Here is a 25,642-nt window from a genome sequence, read left to right as displayed (position 1 = left end):
CATCTTGGCGAGGATTTTGTAGGCGGTCGGGAGGAGGGTGATTGGGCGCCACTGTCTGATCTCCTGGCGGTCCCCCCCTTTGGGGATGAGGCAAATTAGGCATGTCGCAAGGCTCTCTGGCATCTGCCCGCTGGAGAAGATGTGCTGGAAGGCTGCGAGCAAGGGCCGGTGGATTTGCTCCCAAAAGGTGGTGAAGAAAGCTCTAGAGAGGCCATCCTCACCTGGGCATTTCTGCCCATCAATAGCGCTCACCGCATCCTGCATCTCCGCAACAGTGAAAGGGGCGAGAAGGGCATCGCTCATGCTGGGCTGCACGAGCCGCGGTGTAGATCTCCACACCTCCTCCCTGCAAATGTGGCCACGAGGGTCTGGGGGCTCCTGCTAGAACAATGATCTGTAGAAGTCTGTCGCCAAGTCCCGGACCTCGTCTGGATCTGTCCTGACACTACCATCCTGCGCCCTAAGAGAACGGAGTTGTTCCCCTGCTGACCTCTGTCCATGAGTCCTGAAGAACTCTCTGCACATCCTGTCGCCTTTCCTAGCCCAGAAGGACTGTAACCAATGAATTGTTAATGCCGAAACTCTCTGCCCGTAGAGGAAGATAAGCAGATGATGATTAATAATCTCTCCCTTCAACATCTCCAGTATATATGTGCATTAAGCGGAACACTATTAGATAACTGGGATATTAATTATATTATAAATTCGGTGGAAATGCCTCTCTAAACTAATGTCTCTATTTCTGCATCATTTTGAAAAGCTTTACATAACAGGACGGATCTTCTTAGTACTGCTTCCACATGTCTCCTTGCTACACAAAAATGTCACTAATGTTGGTAAAACTGAAAAAGGAATTTGAAATCAGGCCTACTTAGTACTTTCAGATGATCATAAAAGACTCTGTAGATGGATTTTCCAAGCTCGTGCAACATTTAGCATGCTTTCAAAAGTCTAACAACATGCTAGGACAAGGGCAAGGACATGGCTGTGGCTGTGGTCTGTGGCTGTGGCTGTGGCTGTGGCTGTGGCTGCAGCTGTGGTTGAGCCTGAGCCTGAGGCTGTGGCTGTGGTTGTGAACTGGCCTTTGGAGATCTAGGCCTTTGCAGCTCACCAATTGTTGGATATCTACAAAGCCAGTTTCTTTCTTAGTCTATTGCTTGTAATCGTCTCATTTTATCTTGATCACTTGTAGTGCATTGTGTAGTCATATAATCGTATCGATCACATTTCTTACTCTCTATCACAGCTCCTATTCACTCTTCACCACAGACCACAGGTGATATAAAACATGGTACTCTCAAGCTACACAATGGCTGAGCCAAAGATCATGAGGGGCTTTGTACTTAGTACATTGCACATGGGATTAAGACCGTAGCCCCGATCCTCGCAGAGCTATTTAATGAAGTGGTTTGCATCAGTTTTCCTTACATCTAAACACTCAACACAATACCCTGATCCCTCAGGCAAGAGATCCCATGAGTCCAGAAAACTGCAAGAGCATCATGATAGGACATGTTATCTCCAAGATTTATGCATAAGCACTAAAGGATTCAAAGCTATGGGGCAGGCCGGTTTTCAGGCAAATCATGCTACACAAGATCACATTTTCACAATGAGAGCTATCAGGGATCATGAGCTCAATTAGGGTCAAACATGGTTGCCCTTTGTCACCAACCTTGTTTGGCCTATACATCGACGAGGCCAAGTCCTTCATCATGACACTGGGAGGAGCAAGCTCACCTTTAGTCGGTTCCCTAATCCCAATTCTATACGTAGATAATGTCAATCTACTCTCCTCATCAGCCAGAGTCTCTAGCGGCATTTGAATGCACTCGAGTCTTTTTGTGAGACACCAATCCCTTTTTGGGACTGACTATCGTAGATGAATTAATCACATATAGAGAGACTAAAGGTTCTGCTTCTTGCTCGAGCGGTCCCACATCAAATCGTACTAGCAGAGTTTGGGGCTACCCTTGTACAGCTCAATGCAATCTTCCATATGGTCTCTTATCTCTATAGAGTCAGGGACATTGGTACCACAACATCGGGACACCGCAGATTGCCTTGGCTAGCACTGACTTCATCTATGGACTTAGAGGTAGAGGGCAATCAAAGGAGCTAGTATGCTCGAACACGCAGATGGTTGCAGGCTTGGGACTACAAATGGATAGACTGCCACCATTTCAGTATAGCCTTGAGGCTCCTTCCATTCCGCCCACCTACCATGAGGTGAACTCATTAGCAAGGATCTAGTGCAGCTCCACACATACAAGACCTGGCTAGCGCCTACTAAGCTTTCGGTTAAACTTAGCCTCTATAGAGATCATTTCCTATGGATCTCAAAGGAGTGATTTATTGAACACCAAGCTACACCCAAATTCATCTCACACGTGCATTAAGGATCTCAATTGGACAGTTTCAGGTATCCTCACATAGGCTATGTTGAGACAGGGAGGGGAAAGGGCATCCCACGTGAGAGATGGACCCTCAACTTATGTCATATGCAAGAGATTGAGCCTGAGGAGCACTCTGCCCTGTGTACTAATAATCCCCACATGTATTAGCGGATGATGACCATAAGTACCAGACAAGGTGGTGGAGAGGTCAGCGCGGTGATTCAAAGCCAAGTCCATGACTCAACAATGGAGACACATGACTCGTACCACGAAAAACACCCTGTAGTAACAGCAGAGGATGAGGAATCTGATGAGACTATTAATGCCATACATGAAGATGATGAACTAGATGAGCATATTGATGAGATCCGTGGACGGCCCTTTCAACAGTAGTTTTGACCCCAGTCAAAGAGTTTCCACGACACCTTGATCACTGATGCACACTTGAGGCCCAGAGATAGAGAGAGAATCTCATACAAGCGCAGAGTAGAGCACTGGAGGGACCTGGAAATCTGGTTTGCAAGCGCTTTCTCAAAAGTCCAAGAAAATCACGTGTATGTGGTTGGAAACTCTACATCTCGGCCAAAGGATGATCACGAACTAGACATAATAGACAGCCGGAGTGCACGACTCAACAGACTCGACCTCAGGTGGACACTCACATGAGGACTACAGACATCGCCTCTCTACTCTTGATGTTGCGAGACAGAGGGAGTGATGGTAGCACTTGTCACATGACGAGCTTTCACTCGGAGGCTACAGAGGAGGGAGGCCAAACAATATGTGCTTGCTGATCAGCAGCAGCAATCCATCACTGACTTTCTTCCTCGACGACACTAGCCCTCACTAGAACCAGAGCCAGTGTTAGACAAACTCATCTTGACTATCCTTAGCAAACCGGTGGAGTTCGTACCATAGATAGCTACACAAGTCCAATCATTCGGATGTATAGCTGGTTTGTTGGCCTATAGCCACGGGCTTCCCATCGTTGCCCTTTACATGTTGGGTTCTCTCTCTTTGCAGTGACAACGTAATATATCTATTTTCTTGCTTTCGAACATCAGCCTTGGGATATGGTGCCCGTTTTTAGTGGCCCCTTTCAGAAGATTGATGCAGGCATACCCTTGGATTGGGTTCTCGCAGGTAGCATCTCTCAATCTGCTTGGATTGGGGCCTCACGAGAACGGGATACCACTTCATATCTTAGTATTTCGACAATCAGATAGGGATGCCTTGGTCTTTGATGTTCATTCTTGGCGCAGGTTGTCCAAGTCTACTAAAGATGTAGTTATGCATATTCCATTTCAGCCTGTTAGGATTGGAGGTCATGTGGAGCTGTGTTTTTTGGCTTCGAATTGGTATCTAAACCCTAGAGCAAATCACATTCCCTTGGGTTCTTGGAGGATTTGGCTTTATGGAGTTTCCATAAAGTATTTGCAATGGGACCCCAGGGAGTGGGAATAGATTGATGCAGGGCACTAAGAGAAGAGCCTCCCCTTCTTTTACTAAATGGTCAGTATTGCTAAGAAGTTTCAGCTCAGCCTTAGAGGTTGGAAGCCCACCAGAGTCCTCATTGGGAAAGTTTTCAGATTTCTACAACCTTGCAGAAATCCTTTTGGAAGAGACTTCTGGAAATCCCTCAGGGATAGAAAAAACTTTTTTTTTTGGGCTTTCCATTCACGGAGGGATTGCAATGAACCAGTGGAGGTCCGTGTTCGGAGCAGACTCTACTTGTATTTGTTGCCTCTCTGTTGAGGAGTCTATTCAACATTGCTTATGGGACTGCAGAAATGTGAGGATCATCTAGAAGGGGATTGCTAGTTTATTGAGCACCTTTATGCATTCTCCTTTCTTGATGACTAGCCTAGCTTTTTCTCGGGGCTGCACGTGTTTAATGAGAGACATGAATCTTCGTGGGCTCTTTTGGTTCAACAATATTTGGTTGAGTCATGCTCTCTGGATGACGTTTCTAGCTCTCCTTATACACACTAGTACATGCCTCTGTGAACACTTCATGGGAGATTCTGGCGAGCCTATCAACATGGCATATTTGGGATCCAAATGCATAGAGGCCTTGCATGGTGCTCAAGTCCAAGTCCACCCTACACACACATTGGCCAGTATTTGGACAGATTTTTACATACCGTGGTGGGGAGGAAGACTATTTTCCTCAAGAAGTGGAGTGGCTCCACATTCTTCATATAGTCCTCCACAGGCTTGAGGTGGCAGCTTCAACCTTGGATGAGCTTTGCTCATTCACTTGATAGAAGTCTTCTTTTCTTTCTTTCTTTCTTTTTTTTTTTCCGGGGGGGGCGGGGGGGAGGGGGGGGGGGGGGGGGGGGGGGCAGAAATGTGACTAATGTGACTACAAACTCAAAGTTGGAAAGGATGGGAAGATCTCCTTTGAGGTAGTGTAGGCAGTTTAGAAGCTAGATAAAAGCTTTTGCAATGGCTTGTTGTCAAGAAGAAACAACTAAGGGGGTTCAATTATAGTGTCTGCTTGTTGGGCAAATTTTCTCTAACAAAAGCACTACATGTTTGTGTTAGAAATGAACCCAACAGAGGGTACACACAGAGGAAGACTTATAGAATGCCCAGGAGCTCACACAGTGTGGTGTAGGTGTGGAATCACACACTTATTTACTTATGTGCCTACAATAGATGTGCAGACTCATCAATAGACAATGAACCAGCCAAATAGAGAAACCACCAAAATATATATTTCCGTCCAAACCTATGGACACAATACAAAAGAAATAGATCCAGAGTACCACCAATGATGTGGTCCTCTGATCTTACCACAAGGTCCTTCTCCTATCTACTGGCTATCTCTAGACTCGTGCCCGCATGCTCCACCTAGAGCTTCTGTAGACTTTCTGTCCAGATCCCTTCCACCTTGCTGTCTTTGCACCAGCCTAGGTGGGCACCTCTCCCAGCTCTCAGTCTGCAGCTCCTTGTCACCTTCTTCACCTCCTGATATATAGGCCCAAGAGAGGGTTCCATGGCTGCTCCAATCTGCTGGTTCCTGCTGCTGCAAGTGATAATCAAATGCGGCAACAAGCCTCTCCTTTTATAGGGCCCCAGGGGCCTGTCAAAAAACCAACCAGCCAGCTTCATACTGGCCGACCAGGCTGCTGCTGGTCCAGCCCTTTAAGGGCTCTAAAACTGGGGCCCTTTGGCCCTCCACTCTAGGCAAAGGCCCAGCCTATATAAGGCATGCCACTGCCCACTGGCAGCCCCATTTGCTGCTCCATCTGGCCACCTGTAGGCCTGTTGCAGGCTGTCCATCTGCACACAGATGCCTTCCACATAAGCGCCTTTGTCTGTTGTTCACTCTGCTTCTGCTGCGCCAACCTATGCGCCATTATCAGGGTCTGTTGCAGGCCCTTCGCCTGCCCACTACCCTCGCCATATGGCTCGCCATGCTGACGCCATCTGCAGGTCACAATCCTGTGAGGTGCTGCCCATGTGGCAGCCCCCTCTCTTCCTTCTCTCTTGGGCACATCCTGCCCTAGGTCTCCCTGCCCCATACTCTCCTCATTTGGGGGCTTACAAATGGGGACGTGACCTTTCCAACAGTTTGAAATCCTTAGCGCTCTTGCAAATTGTGAAAATATTTTGAGTTTGGGATGCTTGTTTAGCTATTGATGATATGGCAGATCTCCCTTCCCTTGTCACTCTATCTTGTAAATCATTTGAATCTCCCTTTATCAGTCAATGTGAAGAATCATCTTCTATGACACAATCCAATAGAAGAAGCAGCTTCAAGACAACCAGTAGTAGGATTACCAGATATGATATATTGGATTAAGGAATTCTCTCTTGATTCTATTGTGTAGATCGGTTTTAATGTTTAAGTTATATTTTTAAAAACAAAAACTTAGCATTTTCTACTTACATAGCAGCCTCTTGTGATCTATTCTCTTTTTCAAGGGCCTTCTTCATACGCTTTAGATTCTTGATAAGCAAGTCCTTCCGGGTGAGCTGCAACCTTAGCCAACTAGCTGTTTAACATCCATATGTTTTACATTTGTACCTAGCTTCATATTTTTCTCCTACAAAATGATGTATCTTACCACCTTAAAAGGGAGAAACCCTAGAAACTTAAACTGATGGGATAAGCTAAATAACCTCATAGTAGTTTCGGAAGTGATTGATCCTCTGGAAATCAAAGAATGTCAAATGTTTAGTATCACAGAATTCATCAAGTGATTACAAAATATTGAAACTGACAAATGGAAAAAATAAAATCCGAAAAGAAATCTAAGAGACAACTAAGAGGTAGAGGTATAAAAGGGGAGAAGAGAGGGAGCGAAAGAGAGAGAAAAATATCAGCTTTTCACAGTTTGTACAGACCAAGAGTGGCTGGTGGGATCAAAAGCTGATACACTCACTACATCCAATTGCAAGTATGCTGTGAGGCATCATGTGCAATCACTTTAGCGAGCAGTAAAAACTATAAGGCATCGTGTGCAATCACTCTGCTGCTCGCTTTAGTGAGCAATAAAAACAATAATTAAACACAAAAAGAGCCATTATACTAGATCTCACAGAATGGTATGCTACACTAATCTACGTAGAGCCCACCAGGTGCATCTAAGAGGAAAAGACAGAGCTGGTTTCACCATAGAGAACCTCCTAGAATATATGAGCAGATATGGTTTGAGATTTTGCAACTATTATCTGTATCTACTCCCACTCTTCTACTCAGCTGGTTGCCTGAAATTTAGTAATCAAAAGCTTGATGCGTCTTGACTTGGTTTGCCTATCCCTAGGACAAATTCAATCTTTTCTAAGGATTATATGCTAATGTAATTTGAAATGTTGTCCTTGGACTCAAGGTTTTTGGACAAAATTCTGCTAGATCTCAAGTGCATGTATGAGGTCCTTGCTTAGGCACACCCTGCCTCAATTCCAATTCTATATTTTGTTCCCAAAGCTATCTTTCTAGTCGGGGGGTTAACCGTATGCTGTCGGGTTGCCCGGTTAACCTTATGGGCACCGATAGGTGGAATGATAAATGACACGTGTCGACGTGATGGGAGTTGGCGGAATAGCTTTAAAGCACCGGATGGTGGGATAATACAAGGTGGCAGGATAGACGGATGGCACCAAGAAGTGGGTTGACAATCGGTAGGATAGCTTACCTCAGAGAGATACCAAGAAGGCACCAGTCGATGGGTTGCGTGGTTATGCCCTCGGATTGGTGCTTTAGCCTTGTGGCACCAGGTCAATACTTGTCAGACCGGTGGGATAGCTGGCTGACCAACCCCTAACAAATATTTAATTAAGGAAACTGGTTAGGTTACTTCAGCCCGACGGGTTAAGGGCTTATGAGATCGACCGGCGAGATAGCTGGCCTAAGGTGCCAAGTCAGCGGGATAGGAGTTATCTGAGAATACAAGGCATTGCCGACTCTTTTGATGATTCCTAGTGGATTTTCAAGTTTTGTTCCACGTTTGTGTGCATAGGGGTGTTACAAACTACCTAAACTACCTATAGCAAACAAAAAATACAAAAAAACAATAACTTTTTCTACTCAAATGAGTGGTTTTCACAAGTTCGATACTGTCACACACCAAAAACCACTTCAAATTTTGGCTCAACTCTTCATTTTTTAGTGTTTTCAGTCGGATCTGACAATAAAACAAGCTTAGCAATCACATTAGCTACCTTCTTGTACAACCAAACATCAAAAGCTCAAATGTATAAAAATGGCTTTATGGATAGAAATTAAAAAGCAAGATTTCTCTACTCTAAATTTACACTTTCTCCATTCTTTTCCACTCAAAACTCACTCCTGATCTCCACAAACAAAGCCTAAAGCATTGTGCAATGGGTGGTTTACAAAAGAAGCAAATGCATCACAAGAGCAACATAGTGCGATTTCAATCTCATGATATTCACTCATAAGGTTGAAAACCATAAATTCCATCACACGTAGCAGGGACTAGCTGCTATGACATCCCCACTGATGTCATCAGCGCCCAAACACCAAGAAAAAATATAGTTCATACAAGCTTCATGGGGCTGAAGCAAAAGCAAAGGTACGCTACGGCCCTTTTGCTGAGTGCTATGCTATGCTAAGATACGGAGCTCAAAAACTCAAAAGCTCAGACAAAGAAACTCAAATACAAGCTCAAATGTGAGCTGCGGTCTAATACTCAGAAACCGAAACCCGGCATCGTGGTAGCTCTCCGATGTGCTATGAAGATCTCCTAGATCTGCATCTATCGGGCTGTCTCGCGCTATGGAGGAGGGAGTGATGTCCTCGATTGCTGGATCCGATGTGCTTTGTCAAGGGTGATGTCTCGTCTCTGGCAATCTCCTCTGAGGAGAGCTGAGATAGGTCGGACCTTGATCGTGCGTGCTCTGGCCCCACTCCCTGTCGGTCTATGTGTCCCTCGCTCGCTAGCGCCGTGTCTACTGTCTCCCCTAATCCAAAATGTCCTCATATCAGCTATCTCCTCCTCCTCCACTCCACTGTGCCCTAGAGCTGACTCAAATGCATAGAAGTCCGTGACCTGCGTTTGTGCTCGGTCTGCCTCAATATCCTATGGCATGGTCATCTCCTGCTGCTCTCTGATCTATCACAATAGGATCTCTCTGTGTCGTCACATCTCCATCAAGTATAGCCCAATGCAAACCTGGTCCTAGAAGTGGATCAGTCACGAGAGTGGACCGAAGCCAAAGTCCCTCCTGGAAGAGGCACTCATATCGTCCTCGGATCTCATAGTAGGCTAGGTAGGCGCATAGAAAATGCTCCTCTGTCTGGACCTCCCCCATCATGTACAATCTGCAAGTCCGTTGCTCTCTGGGTATACCTGCAGCTCTCCCTGCCTCAATCCTCAACTGACGTGACGAGACTCGCATCTATCCAATAGCAATCCTCAATGCATGTGAGACACCTCTGTCCTCAAGGTACTGGGGTCTAATGATGAGTCCATCCTCTGATACTCTCAGGAAATGGTCGTGATAGAGCTGGATCTTGGTGGGAAACTCTTGGTCCCCCCCCCCAAAGTCCAAGACATATAAAGCTGGAGGAGGTCTAACTGTATGATACGGTTCATCTCATCTCGTGGGGGATCGGGGACTCTGGCAGTGCATCCATGCTATAGTGAAATGTGGGGAGCCGGTCCATCTAAATACCATGTCTGGCAAACCATGCGGATACAAGTGCATACCATGATGTGCTGCCCCCGTTCAGCCTCAACAATCTCCAACTGGGTAGCTCCTAGACTCTATGCAAAATAGTCATTGTCTGAAAGATGGCATCGATCTAAAGTGGTGTCATAGCGAACTACTCTTCCTATATGATCTGATGTGGGACTGAGGGCTTATTACTCCGAATCATCCTAGATCCCATGGTCACTTGTAGCCTCTCGAATTTCTTCCACTCTGTCACCGGGAGATCACACCCCTAGAATGGTGTTGCATACATAGCAGCCGGCCGCACTAGGGTGTCGAAAAGCCAGCCCTTCATCGGTGGATCTTGAAAGTGATCCTGGAAGCACTGTCTCTCTAGTCAGGCTAGAGCACCCCGTCCACGTGTGAGTCGTGCTGTGGCTACATGAGAGAGAGAGAGAGAGAGAGATATGTATCCAGGCACATGCCCAAACTCATCCTCTAAAAGCACAACACATAGTGCAATCTCATGATAGTCACTCATAAGGTTGAAACCATAAACTCCATCATGCATAGCAGGGACGATCTACTATGACATCTCCACTGACGTCATTAGCGTCCAATAGTGGGTGTAGACCATAGTTACCAAGGAACAGAAATTTAGATGTCGGAACGGGAGCGTTCCAGGAAGGGGGAACGGGGGAACAAGAACCGGAACACCACGTCATACACAACACGTCATCATATGACGGAAAACTATGTTACAGCTTTAACTTTACATATAAGCTCTAAAATACCCATTTGAAATTTTCCAAGAGCAAAAAAAAAAAAGACATTCCGGAGCCGTTTCGGTTCCGGCCTGCTTCCTGAAACGGCGTTCCAAATGTTCCGAATGTCCAAGCGCCGTTCCCTGGTAACTATGGTGTAGACCATAGTATAAACATATGCTCTCACACATACAAATCCACACACCCACACATACTTGAACATCCATTTATACAAAGGTCTTTGTACTAAGTTTCTATCAGCACTCCAAAGATGAAGGGCAGACTCAGCCATGGCCCATAACAAAGGCTAGCACTAGAGGAGAAGGCTAATAAAAAAGTAGTCAACATTCTTTTCATCAAGATAGAACTGCTTGTGAAGACTCAAAGATTTCCTTTTAGACTCCCAAACGAGCATCCAAGCAAAAAAAAAAAAAAAGCTTAGACCATCTAGCTGATAGGGCAATGCACCACTTAAGATAGAAAGAATTTTTCACAATAGAAGCAGGCCGCAACACGGGCGAAAACTTCACAAGGTGAACACACATACATACATTTATTTATTTATTTATTTATTTATTTATGTCTTCGGGAGGCCTCGTGGGCCTATGAGACAAAGTACAATCAAAGAGTAACTCATACAAGCCATCCTGGGCTGAGGCAGAGGGCTTGCTAGGGCCCTCATGAGAGAGAGAGAGAGAGAGAGAGAGAGGTTGATTAGCACTAGTGAAATTTCAAAGAGACCTATGAGGACAACTAGAAATTACATCATGCAGAAAAATACCCTTGATAGGGGTTCATAAAGGGATATAGGATTCATAAAAGTGTTAAGGATTGAGATGGTCTCATATCTCAAGGAGCAATCTTACTATTGTTGAAGCTGATTTTGTGGTGGGGGGGGTGGTCTGAAGCATTTATTTACACTACAGTAAGATGTGGTGCAAAATCTATCTGTAAGAATAGGTCAAAAGTTTGCAATCATTGGATGGTCTTTCAAAGCGGACAAAGAGCCCATGTCAGGTATACATCGACCAGCTAATTTTAAAGCTCGTTTGGAATGAATAGGCAAAAAAGGCAATGATAGGTTGCTATGTCCGCACTCTGTCGAGTCCATCTATGTTCACCTCGAAACCTGCTCAGTGTAGGAGGACGAGAGAACTGTCAAGGGACCTCCACAGCTGCAGAGGCTGATAAGAAATTTGTAGCCCAAGGCTGTGATCTATCCACCTGATGGCTTGATTGAGGGAGTATCACTTCTGTTATGTCCTCAGTTCTCCTTTCTTTAAGGAAGAAACCAATCAGTGAGAATACAAGGTTTGAAAATTGTAGCAGAATTTTGCAGAATCTCCCAAACCTCATGTTCTAGGCCCTGGCTCTAATGGGTCGATGTGATATACACAGATCCTTTCAAAGCCTTCAATGATCAATCCCACTTCTTCTTTGTCCAGGCCTCCATGTTTCCATTGTGTTTGCCGCTCGTAGCTCTTTCTGCAATCTGCAATGGACATTTCTTTGTGCTAGCAACAATTGTTCGAAGACCCTTCTTCATTGACCTTAATCATGTTTTGACGTGCCATGTGAGGAATCCACACTTATTCAAATTGTAGAAGAACTGTATATTGAATAGACAAACAAGAGTGAGAGTTTATTGCATAGAGACTGACTTAGTATAAAGCTTGATTAGATTGCTTATATAGGCCATTGCATGTTTGCCATGTGGCCATCTCTTTTCCCACTAATCAAGCTTTCTAGCTCCTATATTCTCACAAATTGTTTAACTAACTCATGCTACAAAATCATATACCTCACGAGTCACATCACTCGTGATGCATCTTCCACCTTTTTTATTCAGTTATGCTTAACAGCTTCATGCCAAGTACAACATCAACATGGGAATAGCCTAATGCGATTTCCTTTGATTACTGATGGCTTAGGACTAATCAATTCACAGATGCATTGCATTGCGCGAGTAAGCTTCTTCGGCACCACAAATTGCAGAGCGCTCTGCAGCTTGGGCTTGCATGGATGCTAGTAGATCTACTCTAACGTACTGCAGAGTGCTCTGCAGCTTGGGCTTGCATGGATGCCAATGGACCTACTCTAGCATACATCCTTGACAATCATCCGATCCCTTTACAAAGAGTCTCTTGTGCCTACCTAGGTGCATGTTATAGTGGCTTTGCGATGGAGCTATTGGAATATGAAGCCAAAGTGAGTCTAAAATCAGTGTTCTAGGTGGTTGCTACCAGATTGAGATGGCACTATCAGCCCCAATCCTTTCTTTTTGGCTCTTGAGCTTTTCATGCATTGCATGGTGTATCCCGTATTCCCGTATGGAGCTTGCTCTAACGGTTTTCTTTAATACTTAATAGAAGTCTCTTTTTTGCAAAAAAAAATCAATGTTCTAGGTGGTCTAGGTGGTATTTTATAGTCTAGTGAGTCCTAGACGTGCCACATGTCATATTGGGAGATATCCCATAGGCATTGTGACTTTCTAGAGTCTGGTGTCACACTATATAGTGTTGTACTTGTCTATTGTCTAGTACAACAGTCAACATCAAGCTATCAATACATTGTGAGTATTTTGGTTATTGCCTTGCACTTGTACTTTCTTTCCTTTCCATCCTGCCTTTCATTATGCTTGCCATATTTCCATTCCATTCCTAGCTAGCTTCCCTGTTTCTTCATATGGTATCAAAGCTACCTTTCCTCAAGGAATGAGGAGGCCTTGAAGCCCATCTCAGACCTATGGAGAGACTAGCCCCTTCCACTCTAGTTCTACTCTCTTCTCCTCTCATTTCTTGAAGCACTACCTCTTCTTCCTTTGCCTCTCCACCATGAGCTCCTCTTCTCCTACGCAAGCCTCATCATCGACTGCTCTTTAGCCTCAGCTCCTCGTGTACAACAGCCCGTATCAGCCCAGACCTATGCCTCTCCAATGACCAACAAACAGGCCAGACAGTCAGCCGTACAGCCGTATGGACTGTACGGACTGTTGCACCATACAAACAGGCCTGTTGTCCGTACGCTTTTGCAGTACTGCCCGTACAGCCAGCCTCGGAATGTGCGCCATCTTCTGCAAACAGTCCATCAGAGATATTCTGCCCGCTCTCCTGCCCACGCTGATGCTCACGCACCTCCTGCTGCCCACGCAGCTTTAGCTGCTGCCGCTGCCCACGCACTTCACTTACTACCCACGCAGCTGCTCTTGCTGCTCACACTTTTCTTGCTGCATATCTGCCCCAAAAGCGCGCCACTTTCCTTCACTCCTCTTCAGCAACCTGGTCACGATTGAGCAGCCCCTGTCCAGTATTCATGTGAAGCTGCCCTTACCCTTGGTCACTCTCTTCTGCTTCGCCACTGGTGCATTACCTCGAGCTTGATGTAGACCACTCTCCATCAAAATGTGATTTCTCCGACCTTGCTTCTCCAATTGGCGCCTGAGGTACTACACATTGATTGACTTCTAATAGCTCGTGGTACTTGAGGCCTCTACATCGACTTTTGGTGACTCTCCATCTTCTATTTTGAGAGTCATGCCATGACCGCTCCATGTAGCTACCCCATGGACTTCACCGACACATTTTTTGGGGCATCCATGCCTAGTGCTTCATCGACATAGTCATCATGTGCACATATGTGCAGTGGCTACTTGGAGGCCATCTCTTAATCCTAAGAGATCTATTTTTTATTATTCCTACAGCTTGATGTATTTTGGGGTTCTCTGCCCTGGGTAGTCCCCCTAAAATGATATGTATTGAGTATTTTGTTTTCATCGAGTCTATAAGGTACTCAGCCTTGGATAGTCCTCCTAAACTGATGTTATTTCTTTTATGAATGGTGTGTGACTTCATCCTGGTTTCCCGTTATGAAGCCAAGGGGGGATGTACTTTGGGAGCCATATGTATTGGCTTTGATAAGTCTATTTGTTTATCAGGCCTGGCTTGAGAATTCTAGGATGTTGGTACATTGGTCTCCTAGACCTCTAAGTTGGTCATGCATCCATGCATGATGAGCCTCCGAGCCATGCTAGATGAGATTTCTATGTTATGCTCACTAGCCTCTGAGCTATGCTCACTTGCCTCTGAGATTGTGTGGGAACCATGTCTAGTTCTAGACCGGCATGCACAGTTTTGATGACCGTCATTGTCATGTTTTGTTCTTGGTTCCATTCCAGTAGTCTCTCACCTTGCTTTCATGGGGAGGTGTTGGAATATGAAGCCAAAGTGAGTCTAAAATCAATGTTCTAGGTGGTTTAGGTGGTGTTTCATAGTCTAGTGAGTCCTAGACATGCCACGTGTCATATTGGGAGATATCCCATAGACATTGTGACTTTCTAGAGTCTAGTGTCACACTATATAGTGTTGTACTTGTCTATTGTCTAATACAACAGTCAACATCAAGCTATCAATACATTGTGAGTATTTTGGTTATTGCCTTGCACTTGTACTTTCTTTCCTTTCCAGTCTGCCTTTCATTATGCTTTCCATTCCGTTCCTAGCTAGCTTCCATGTCTCTTCAGAAGCACCATCCCATACTCGTAAAGACAGAGACAAACAACTAGTTCTTTCCATGTGAAGTTCAGAGAGGTGCCGATCAGCACATCCAGTTTGGTGGTAGACCTCATGGTAGATGGGCTGATTGGGAGATTAACCCTATATTTTCTATTGGCACTCCACGCACATTGGCTTCCTATTGACTCATACGATTGGTGAGGGGACTTATTTTTCTAGGTGGCATGTGATGGTGCTATCTTTCCTATTTGTTTTCATAAAGAATTCTAGGAATTATTCCATGATACGAATCAACTGCTAACACCAAAAACTTCATGTCAAATCACGGGCACAGGCATGCTATCTTTCCACCCAGCCAATCTTTGGTAAAGCCTGCTTCAATAGTTACGTTCATTTTTCGCACACACTTAGCTTTCCAAAGCCCTCATCTCCCTAGACGAATCTGGATGCCACATGTCTTAATTAGTTCTTAATCCCAATGTCCCTTAGAACTCCTATTGGTTGGCAAACTCTTCTGAACCAAATTTCTTCACATGTTGCATTCGTGGATTCTCTATATTTTGCTTCAGTGGAAGGCAATGCCATTGTTGGTTGCTTCTTACTTTGCCATGATTAAGCTATGGAGCCAAAACTAAAGTAGCCCATGATCCCATGTACCATGAAGGTATCTGAGTACGCTCTTTGTTGCAAGGAGGTGAGTTTTCTTGGGACTCTACATGAACTGGCTGAGCACACTAACTGCATATGATAAGTCTGGCCTGGTGATAGTCACATACATCAAGCTGCCAATGAGCTGTCTGTACTGTAAAGTATCTGAAGCTGGAGAAGTGTCAAGTGGTGACAATTTGATATGGCATTCCATAGGAGTAGGGAGTGGCTTGCAGTCATGTAGGTGAAGAAGTGTCAAGTGGTGACAATTTGGTATGGCATTCCATAGGAGTAGGGAGTGGCTTGCAGTCATGTAGGTGAAATTGCTTAAGTACCCTTTGAGTGTACTTTCCCTGAGAAAGTGTAATCCCTCCATATTTCTATACTAAGAAATCATGGAATTATCCTATATCCTTCTTGTCAAACTCTAAGATTAGCTGACTCTTTTTTTAAAATATGAGATGTCCATTGGAGTCAGTGATGATCAAGTCATCAACATAAAGCACTATAAGGATGTCTTTTGTAGTCTTTTTTATATAAACAGATGGATCTAAATTCAATGACTAAAACCCAGATGTCAGAAAGCGACGATGAATCCTTGCATTCCATGCATGAGGAGCCTTTTTCAAACCATAAAGTGATTTCTGCAACTTGCAGACCTTTTTTTTAAATGCAAAAAGTAGTGCTAGTTATATTGCTTGAAAACGAGAGTACAAGAAGACCTAAAGGCCAGCGGGCTGTAATCACAAAACGGATACAGCCCGTGGTAACAAAATAATTACAAGCCTCTCAGGGCATAATCATCTGAGTGTGGACAAACAGCCACGGTAGGGGCGAGTAATGCCACTGAAGACTCTGAGCAGAGTGCTGGAAGAAAAGCTCTTGATGGTCCCAGTCGCGAAGGAAGCGCTGTCTCTTCTCCTTCCCTGCCCGGGAGTCCCCCTGAATCTGATCCCACTGACCCTTGAGCGTGTGAATGATCGTGCTCCAGATGTCTGCTAGGGTCTGGGTAGCAGAAGAAGCCTGATCTCTTAGGGTCTGCGCGCATCTGGAAGTCCAGATATGCCAACCTACAATACTCCCTATGATCTCCCAAACTGGGTGCCGAGTCATCACTCCTGCATCTGTCTCTGTCAGATGGTAGGGGAGGCTTTCCATGTATGCCCAGGTGGCCTACATGATGAAGAAAACTGGATCCTGCCGAGAGAACTCATAAGCCAAGTGGTGTCCCACCTCGGTGCTGCACCAGCAAATGGCTCCCCAAGTGACCGGTCCTAGCTCGGGTGCAGCCCTCGCTAAGATCCCCATGACTCCCTTCCACACTGTCTGAGCATGCGAACAGCTCCAAAGGCAGTGCTTCAGGGATTCCTCCTCCTGAAAACACATCTGGCAGTGCCCCTCCTGCCCCATCTGCCTCAGCCATCCCCCCACTGGTAGCCCCTTATGGACCACCATCCAAAGAAAGTAAGAGATCTTCCTCGGCCGCCAGCTTGCCCAAAGAGTCTTCCAGAATGTACGAAGAAAGACCAGAGATATCCCTTGGGCATACCAGTTATGTGCTTGGGTAGGTAGCCTGCCCTGGAGAGCCCCAAGAGCACGCCTACCGGTGCGCGCGCTATATGAAAAGAAGGGGGTAGGGTTCTCTGAGGTCTCCAGTGGTGGCCAGCGCCACTCCCCTGGGTCCCACTCCATCTCTGTCAAGGAGCGGCCCTCCCAAATCCAGAGTCTCCAGTCCTGGTCCTACACAACCAGGGGGTCCATATGCCACGCTTTCCCTTGCAGCCCTATGATGCGAAGGTGCTACCAGGGAAGCTGGCGGTCGATCACAGCCTCTCTGCTCTGGAGATGGCTACCATTGGCGACGGAGAAGAAATGAATCAAGGAGTCCGAGAAAAGGCCTACAACCACCAAAGGAATGCCGCGGGGTGTGAACTGCCCTAGCCACCTCTCATCTCCTGGGAGGAGCTGTCTGGTAATCCTGGGAATCCTCCAACCTGCAGGAATGGCAGCATCGATCTCCGCTCGCCGAGCCTGGATCCCACGTGCCGTACCTACTGCTGCTGCCAGCTCGTCTGGGCCTAACTGGAAATAGATGTCCCTCCAAACCCGGAGCGAGCGCGCAGGCCCACGCGCCCAGATCGCCCATGGGATATGGGATCTCTCTCCAAGCTGGCGACCTGTATCATATGTCACCTGGCTGCTCCAAATCAGGGGCTGTCTGTCTATCTCCTCTCGGCACCTGGGGGGAACCTGGGAGAGGCTATGCCGTAGCTTCCTCCAAACCGAGAAGAGGCTGGGGATGGCTGTCTAATGCTTTTTTGTGTGGGGACTTTAATAACTCGCCTGCCATGCAAGACAACACCACTCACCGATCTCACATGATCCCGGGGGAGCGGGGCTGAAGTGAAAATCCACCGGATAGAAGGCTGCCAATCACCCCCTCTCTGGGGGATACACGCGCTAAGACCATGCTAAAGCAAGAGCTTCCACGTCTGCCCTCCTGGGGTCAGACCGCGGATGACTAACTTGCCAAGTAATGCCTGACTCTGAAGTTCTGGATCTATGATGCCAAGACCGCCCTCTGTCTGGGGGAAAATGACCATCTGCCAGGCAACCCGGGCTCTGGTGGTGCCAGAACCGTCTGAGCCAGACCACAGAAAGTTCTGCACCAGTCTCCTCAGCTGGGCTATGCACGATCTCGAGAAGCACCAACAGGATGCCACCATAAAATACATAACTTGTTCTCAAAGCAAGCAAGCAGGTGGGTGGATCTATTGGTATGTTCATTCATTGTATGTTCATTCAAACTTTAATATCATGCTATGGGCAGATTCTATACTTCATGTTTCTCAGGTTGTGAGAGATTGGAGGGTGAGAGCCTTCTTGGAAGGCAAAGAGGGAAGAATTGGTCTTTCTTTGAAGCCTAGATGCAGGTTGCGGGAAGGAGAATATGGTGAACTTCTTGAAGCCTTCATGGTGGAGACAGGAACATCTCTAGCAGAAAAGAGTGTGCTGAAGCAAAAAAAGTACTTGCTTGAGAGCTCATTGGGAGCTCATGGTCTAGGTTTCCGGGAGAGACACTTGGGCTTGGAGATCTATGTGGATCGGCCACAATAGTCTCATTGCTTAGGTGGGATACTTGGCTGCAGATTGCCAGAGTTGTCACATGCACCCCTCCACTTGGGTGCAAGGTGATACACTGGCTACATCGACAAGTGCATTATAGTTCCTAGATAGGAGATTTTGTTGTATGCTATGACCCCTTTGTGAGCCCTTGTCCAAGGACAGTCAGGCACAAGCTACGTAGGTCAGTCTCTCAGCCTTCGGTCAAGTCAGTAATTCAGTTCTTGTTCACTAGTACCCGCTGGGGAACAGTAGGTTAAGTGTTTCCATCTTGTAGGTTAGGTCTTAGCCTAGGTTAGGAGCCCCTTTAGGGCCCCCAAAGACTGGACAGGTAAGCAGGGAAGGCAGTCTGCAAAGGCTTCCCAAAAACTCCCTTGGCAAATGAGCCAGGGAGGGCTTTTATAGGCTGGTTGTAGGCCAACCAGTCTGTAAAACAGACCGACTCAGACGGCTGTTTACAGACTGGGTTGGCTCAGTTCCAGCCCTACAAAAGGGCCCCTTGGCTTCCCTATTTCCTCATTCAGTGCTCCTGCCTTCAGCTCTCCTACAGCTGACTGACTCAGTCGGCTGTTTACAGACTGGGTTGGCTCAGTTCCAGCCCTATAAAAGGGCCCCTTGTCTGCCATCTTTCCTCATTCAGTGCTCCTGCCTTCAGCTCTCCTACAGCTCCACTTCAGCCTCCTTGTGCAGCCCCTGAGATCCTCAGATCTGGCCCTGCTCTAGCCTCAGTCCCTTGGCCATCAGTTCAGCCTGATCTGAAGGTGACCACGCAGCTCAACAGTCAGAGGTTTGAACCAGCAAACGGAGAGAGGTTTGGACACTGTTTCCTCAGCTCTCTCAGCTTTCTTTTACAGGCTACACAGCCTACTTCTTAGCTCTATTTTCTCAGTCTTATCTCAGCTCTCTCTCAGTATCTATTACTCTCAGGTTTCACTCTCTCACTCACGTAGTGACCCTGCATTCTGGTAGACAGCACAAGCCTCTTCCTTACCTTGCAGAAGCGTCCTACATCGTCAATGTGGACAGCATCAAGGTCTCGGTATTGGTCGGCGTTGCCTCTCAGGTCTTTGGGTTTTCTATATGTGTGCACACTGAGCTCTTCAGAAGCGCATTCCGTGCTCTCTCGAAGAGCGTTCTTTGTATTTCTCAGTTCTCCAAGTATAAAGCAAATTCTCCCCTGATTGGGGGAGCGGGCCCTTAGTGGGTACAGGGACCCAATCGGTTGTCGACTCTACTGTCTCTCTATCCTCATCTCCTTTCTCTCTCTATGGTAAACAACACTCATTCCTCGCTCAAGGTTTAAAGAAGGTCTTGCTATGAATTAAAGAATCAAATTAGCGTTGCATGTTACATTGGTATCAGAGCTTTGGTCTGTATCCAGCTTGACTACCGCGAGTGTATGGTTGTGTTGAGATCCAGAAAGGACACACAATCAAGCGCCATGGAAGAGTCAGGAAAAAATTTCAACTTCGAAGACTTTGAAGAGGAGAAAGACTACCAACAAGATACGCTTCCGCCAAATGCTCAAGAAGTGATGGTGAACCTTCTAGAGTAGAATCGGGTTCTCCTGTAGCAACTCAAAGAACATTCATCCCAGCTGGAAGAAAGCAGAAGACAGCTGGACCAGACAAAACAACGTCTGGAGGAAAAAGAAGCAGAAAAGCCGTTGGAAGAAAGAGGAACCACAGATTTTGAAAAATTGCTCTTGTTGATGCGTGAGGAACGCAAAAATGAGAAGACACTACGATGCGCAGAGCTCGCCCAGGCAGAGAGGCAACAAAAGCTAGACCGAGAGGCAATGCTTCTCCAACACAAACAAATGTTAGCCGCTATGCAGGCAAGTTTGAGCGCAGCAACCGTCTCCGCCACAGCTTCGCCATCGACAAAGGTACACCACTCACTCGGTCCACTCCAAATTTTGTTAAGTATGATGGTAAGTGTGACCATTCAGCAATTTTCCAATTTATTCATCAATTTGTAGCTCATTTTCCGTTAGCGTGGATTCAAGATGAGCAAGATAAAGTCCACCTGGCAGCCCCTCATCTTACAGGTGAGGGGGTGACTTGGTGGTAGCATTGGGCTAGTAAGCATACTGACCCAAAAACGTTTAAGACGAATTTCGTTTGGGTAACGTTTGTGGCCGACCTCAAAGCCCCTTTTCTCCCACCCCAATATATGTTTAACCTGGAGGATGAGTTCTCTCGTCTCTCCCAGAATGGTTTGCGTGTGTTGACATACAGTAACAAGGTCATCACGCTGGCGCAACAGTGAGAGCGTCAAAATGAAGCAATTCATTCGAGGATTGGATACAAACATACGTTTCACCATTCGGAACTTCGACCCGTTGGATTATGAGCAAGAGCTGACTCTCGCATAGAATCAGAAGATGATGCTGAACGGGGGAAAGCCCAAGCAGGTCCAGAAAGATTCCAAAGCCCCGCAGCAGTCAAACAACACAGCGGGTAAGGATCAGAAGAAGGACAACCAGTTCCAAAAGAAAGACGGCCAAGCTTTTGGTAAAAAGGAGTCCAAGCCAAAGATGACTCCGAATGAGAAGGCTGAAGCGGGTATTACGGGAGGCTATCTACAGCTCGACGAGTAGAAGCAGTACCACTAAGAACATGTTTGCCTGAGCTCCAAAAAAGGAGATTTTTCCTTATACTTTCTAGTACTGGGGCAAACTGTTGTGCTGGAGAGATGCCCAATCCTACCTGGCATCCCAAATATCTGACAGGAACACCCCTATGAATCCAAGAAAAGCCAATGTCAACTCCCCAGCCTGGAGTGTCCTCATCACTGATCCAAAAGCCAAAGGATTTATGCCAATTAATGTGTCCCCTGCAGCTGAGCAAAAAAAATCCAAGGCTGTCCGAAAAGAATCAAATGACTGCGAAAAGGCCTCAATAAAAATAGCAGTGTCATAAGCCAACTCATAGTCAAGAAGCTCCTGCTCCTGTCTCAAGGGCAATCTCAACCCATAAAGCTCAGCCTAAGATCTAAGGAAGATACTCATAGCTTCTGCCACAAAGAGAAAGAAGAAGGGGGCTAAAGGGCATCCCTGACGAACTGACCTGGAAATCTAAAACCTGTCACCCCTTACCCCTCCACTCAAAACCTGGCTGTGGGCTGATCTGTAAAGCGAGGCCACCCCTCTAATCCATGCATCTGAAAATCCAAACCGTAGAAGAGTACCCTCAAGAAAACCCCAATCTACTCTGTCATAGGCTTTCTCAAAGTCCAAGAGTAGAACTGCCAGCCTCTGCCCGCTCTGCATAGCTCACTCTGTGACTTCCCAAAAGGAAAATATATTATCAAATATGCTCCTGCCATGCACAAAGCCTTTATGAGTATCATGGATGAGGTTTGGAAGAAGGGGCTGCAACCGGATGCTGATCGCCTTGGCGAGGATTTTGTACAGAGTACCCAAAAGAGTGATGGGTCTCCAATGGGATACAAAATTCATGTTGCCACCTTTCGGGATAAGGTGTATGAGTCCCTCGGTCAGTGAGTCAATCATCTCACCCGAGTCCCAAATGCCCTGCAGGGCTGAAGTAATATGATCACCTATCATATCCCAAAAGGCTGTAAAAAAAGGAGTAAGACCATCGGAACCAGGGCATTTGCCCTTATGAAGGGAGGAGAGAGCACTCTTGAACTCTGCGTTGGTAAAGCATTCAACAAGTGAGCATATCATCTCTGGTGTGACCAACACACGTAAACTCTGCTAAATCTCATCTCTAGCCACATCTCTGGCCTATGTGTCAGGATCTGCGGAAAGAAGGGAGGCATAGAAAGCTGTCGCTAAGTGCATGACAGTATCCAGATGAGACTGCAAAATGCCGTCAGAGTCAATAATCTGCCTGACACTCTCTCTACTATGTCTGGGGCCAAGTGTAGAGAAAAAGTGTTTATTGACTCTCCCTCCCATCTGTATCCAAAAGGACTCCCGTGCATGGAAGGCATACTCTGCTCTCTGATCAAGCAATGTATGCAAGTGAGCCCTTGCCGTAGCAAGGCTCTCCTATACCCAAGCATCTGATGGTCATTTCTGCTCCTCCCTCTGCAAGGCTGCCAACTGCCGGCGGATACCAATCTCCCGCCTGAGTACCTCACCTCGCCGAGCACTAGCAACTGAGTGATAAAAAGTCGCTGATACTGTCAAGTGCTGTGGCCACATGTGAAGGATGGGCCACCCCCCCTGCATGTGAGATCCAAGACTGCCTCTGTGAGGGTCTCATCCGTGTATAAAGCATCAGGGATCCTTATACTGTGAGACCGTCCTCTCAGATGGGGGGGCTCTGAGATGGACAAAACTACCGGAAAATGGTCGGGAGTGGAAACACCAGGTGCAATGCAAACTGTCCCCCCTCTATCAAGAGCCCAGTCATCCACATAGAATCTGTCGATCCAGGCATGGATAGGCATCTGTACCCTATGGTTTGACCATGAAAACAAAAGTGACTGAGACTGAACATGAAATGCATCATCTGACCAAACATCTCTACCACTGAATCTGAACAAGAAGGCATCCCAAGCTGCTCTCTCGAGAGAATGAATACCATCTTCTCTGCCCCCTTGCTTATCAGAAGGTGCCTCAACCATATTGAAGTCACCTCCAATAATCCACGAATCTGCAATGTCAGCCCACGAGAGCAACTCTTTCCAAAAATAGAACACGGTCCCCTCTATTGTTCGAAGCATAGAGGTTGAGGAAACCAACCTTACATCCGTCAATCAGAAGTAGAACCCACTGGGCCCTGGAGGGGATTATGGTACCGTGTCCAATGATCAAAGGGAGAATAGAATCTGAAACTGATATGCATGTATCTCCTCTGGTTCCCAAGGCAAGAAGCCAAAAAGTCCGGCCTGAAAGCAACTTACCTGACTTGGAGCAATTTCTGACATCCAAATTGTGTTTCTGAAGAAAAAGCATGTCTAGGAAACCACCTGAAACACCTAGATGGAGCTGATTCCTGATCAGTTGTCTACGACGGCGATAAGGGATGCCGCCCAATCCCTGTATATTCCAACTAGCTATCCTCATCAGCGGGAGGAAGCGGGTGGGAATACCTTAACCGACCTGGTGGCGGAAAAAGAACCCTCCACTAGAGCTAACCTCCTGCCATACACACGAGGTCCGAGGGGAGGAAAGTCCACAAGTGAGATAGAGAAAGATCTCTCAAAAGGGATGCCGATAACTGGCTCTCCGAAAGTGGAAGGTACAAAATCATCATCCGGGAGGTCAGAGGGGTCCTCCAGAGCGGAAAAGGAGTTCCACTGATCCAGTCCTAGGGAGGGGGTACGAAGGATTCCTACCGAAGCAGGGAGAGAATGTAAGACCCCCTTCCCTCTATCCACAAAAGGAGGCACCTGTACTGAGTCCTGATCAAGAAGTGCTGTGGATGAGATGCCAACAACCTGGGCTGCTAAGGAAGGTACAGCCTGATCCTGGGATGGAGTCGAACAAGGCTCCTAAACACTAGTCTCCTCCCGAGGCTCCAAGGGGGTAGCCTCCGAAGCGGTGGATGTGTGATCTGAAGTAGAGGGCCTACCACGATCGGAACCCACCGTGGGCCAGAGGTGGTGCGGGGTGCCGGAGGGACTCGTGTAGCTCTAGGAGGGGGGGGAGCCTATGTTTGAGGCGGTGCCTGTGGAGTGGTAGGTCCTGCTCCTGCTCTCTATCGTAAGCTAGTACGAGCTGGTTGCTTTCTAGGCCTCTTTTTCTTCTTTGGGCAATCTCTGGCGAAGTGCCCCGAGGATTTGCAAATCTTGCACTGGTCCTGCCGACCTGCAACCTCAAATCTCTAGCGGAAGAAGGACCCATCGGGTGGCTGTAGCATGATGTGGTCATCTGAAATATTAGGGTTCTTGACAATGACCCTAACCCTGAGTACCCCATCCATCCTGACCGCCTCAACAGCCGAAGAGGGCTCGCCAGGAAGAGGGGGAGTCTCTGCTACCACACCAAACCTCTCGCCAATAATTGAAAGAAGCCGGTGATAAATTGAGGGGAGACTAGGGAACCTGATGAAAACAGAAACTCCCTGCCTGTCCTCTTCAACTGGGTCAAAGCCTAGTTGAAAGGGAAACAAAAAAATCCTCCTGTAGCCCTCCTGTGAGGTCTCCCGTGGACGTTAATATATCTTTCTTTCTTTCTTTCTTTCCTCATCGCCCTCCTATGAGCTGACTCCCAAGTGTATCAGGTCACTATGGGTAGCTCCCTCTCTGGGCTCTCATGTGTCTCTGTCGGTGTAGGCCTCTGAGAAACCCCTTGGTTCAAACCAAAACGTTTGATAAAGTGTCTCTCGCACTGCATTCCAAACCTTGAGAATATTTGCTGCTGTGAATCTCACCTTTGAGCTCCTATCCAAAGCGAGTACCCCTAATCCTAGAAAACATCCATCTAGTACTAGGTTTCGAAGGGCCTTTCAACTCTGGCAGGATCTCATGAGGTCTGTGAGGGAGTAGCTCCTTCCACAGCTCATCATGCCTTTGATAATGAGCTTCACAAGCAACGCTCTGCTCTAGCGTTTTGGGGATGCAATGCCTAGCCCTCCTCTAGATTGTGGCTGAATAATGACGTCCCAAGCCACCTTCGCCCTAGCTGGGTGGCCATGTTAGAATTAAGAGCATCTCATATGTGGAGAAAGAAAAGAAAGAAACTTTATTAAAGTCTTTGAAAGACTAATGGGTCTATGAGACTATGAAAAATCCCGATACAAACAAGTTGTATGGGTGGAGCTACTAAACGAGCCTCCACTCCAATGCAGAATGATAAGTGTCGAGTGCTACATAGTCATGTCGAAATGATAAGTACTGAGTGTTACAAAGAGTGAGGGCTTCTATGTGGGTGTGCCTACCTTGGAAAGGAGTAGGACACTCGGTTAATTTGGGGGGCTATAGGCTAGTTAAGGGCGTGTCTCAAGCTGGTTTTCTAACAACTGGCTGAGGCTAACCAGGCCAGCATTTTGGCTGACCATGGTCGGCTCAGTCAGCTAACGTGGGTCGGCCAGGTGGGTCAGGTCACCCGATCTAACCTGGTCTCAAGTTGGTTTTCTAACAACTGGCTAAG

At 46.8% G+C, this 25,642-nt stretch overlaps 1 protein-coding gene across 2 annotated transcripts in view; it reads right to left on the bottom strand.

Moving 5' to 3' along the window:
• Window positions 1–25,642, bottom strand: part of LOC147890898 (uncharacterized) — a 78,290-nt gene that overhangs the window by 35,380 nt on the left and 17,268 nt on the right. Inside the window, exon 4 of one of the 2 annotated variants that reach the window (XM_087389984.1) lies at window positions 6,295–6,380. The exons of the other annotated variant lie outside the window; for it this stretch is intronic. Within the exon in view, the coding sequence (XP_087246110.1) occupies window positions 6,295–6,380 (86 nt within the window). The remainder of the gene's footprint in view (window positions 1–6,294; window positions 6,381–25,642) is intronic. 2 annotated transcript variants of the gene reach the window in all.

Source organism: Dipteris shenzhenensis, chromosome 18 (genome assembly GCF_047967505.1).
Source record: "Dipteris shenzhenensis isolate YYH24624 ecotype China chromosome 18, Dip_SZ_1.0, whole genome shotgun sequence".
Taxonomy (NCBI): Eukaryota; Viridiplantae; Streptophyta; class Polypodiopsida; order Gleicheniales; family Dipteridaceae; genus Dipteris; species Dipteris shenzhenensis.
The sequence above is the reverse complement of the archived record's forward strand: the minus strand, read 5'-3'. Positions and strand labels throughout refer to the sequence as shown.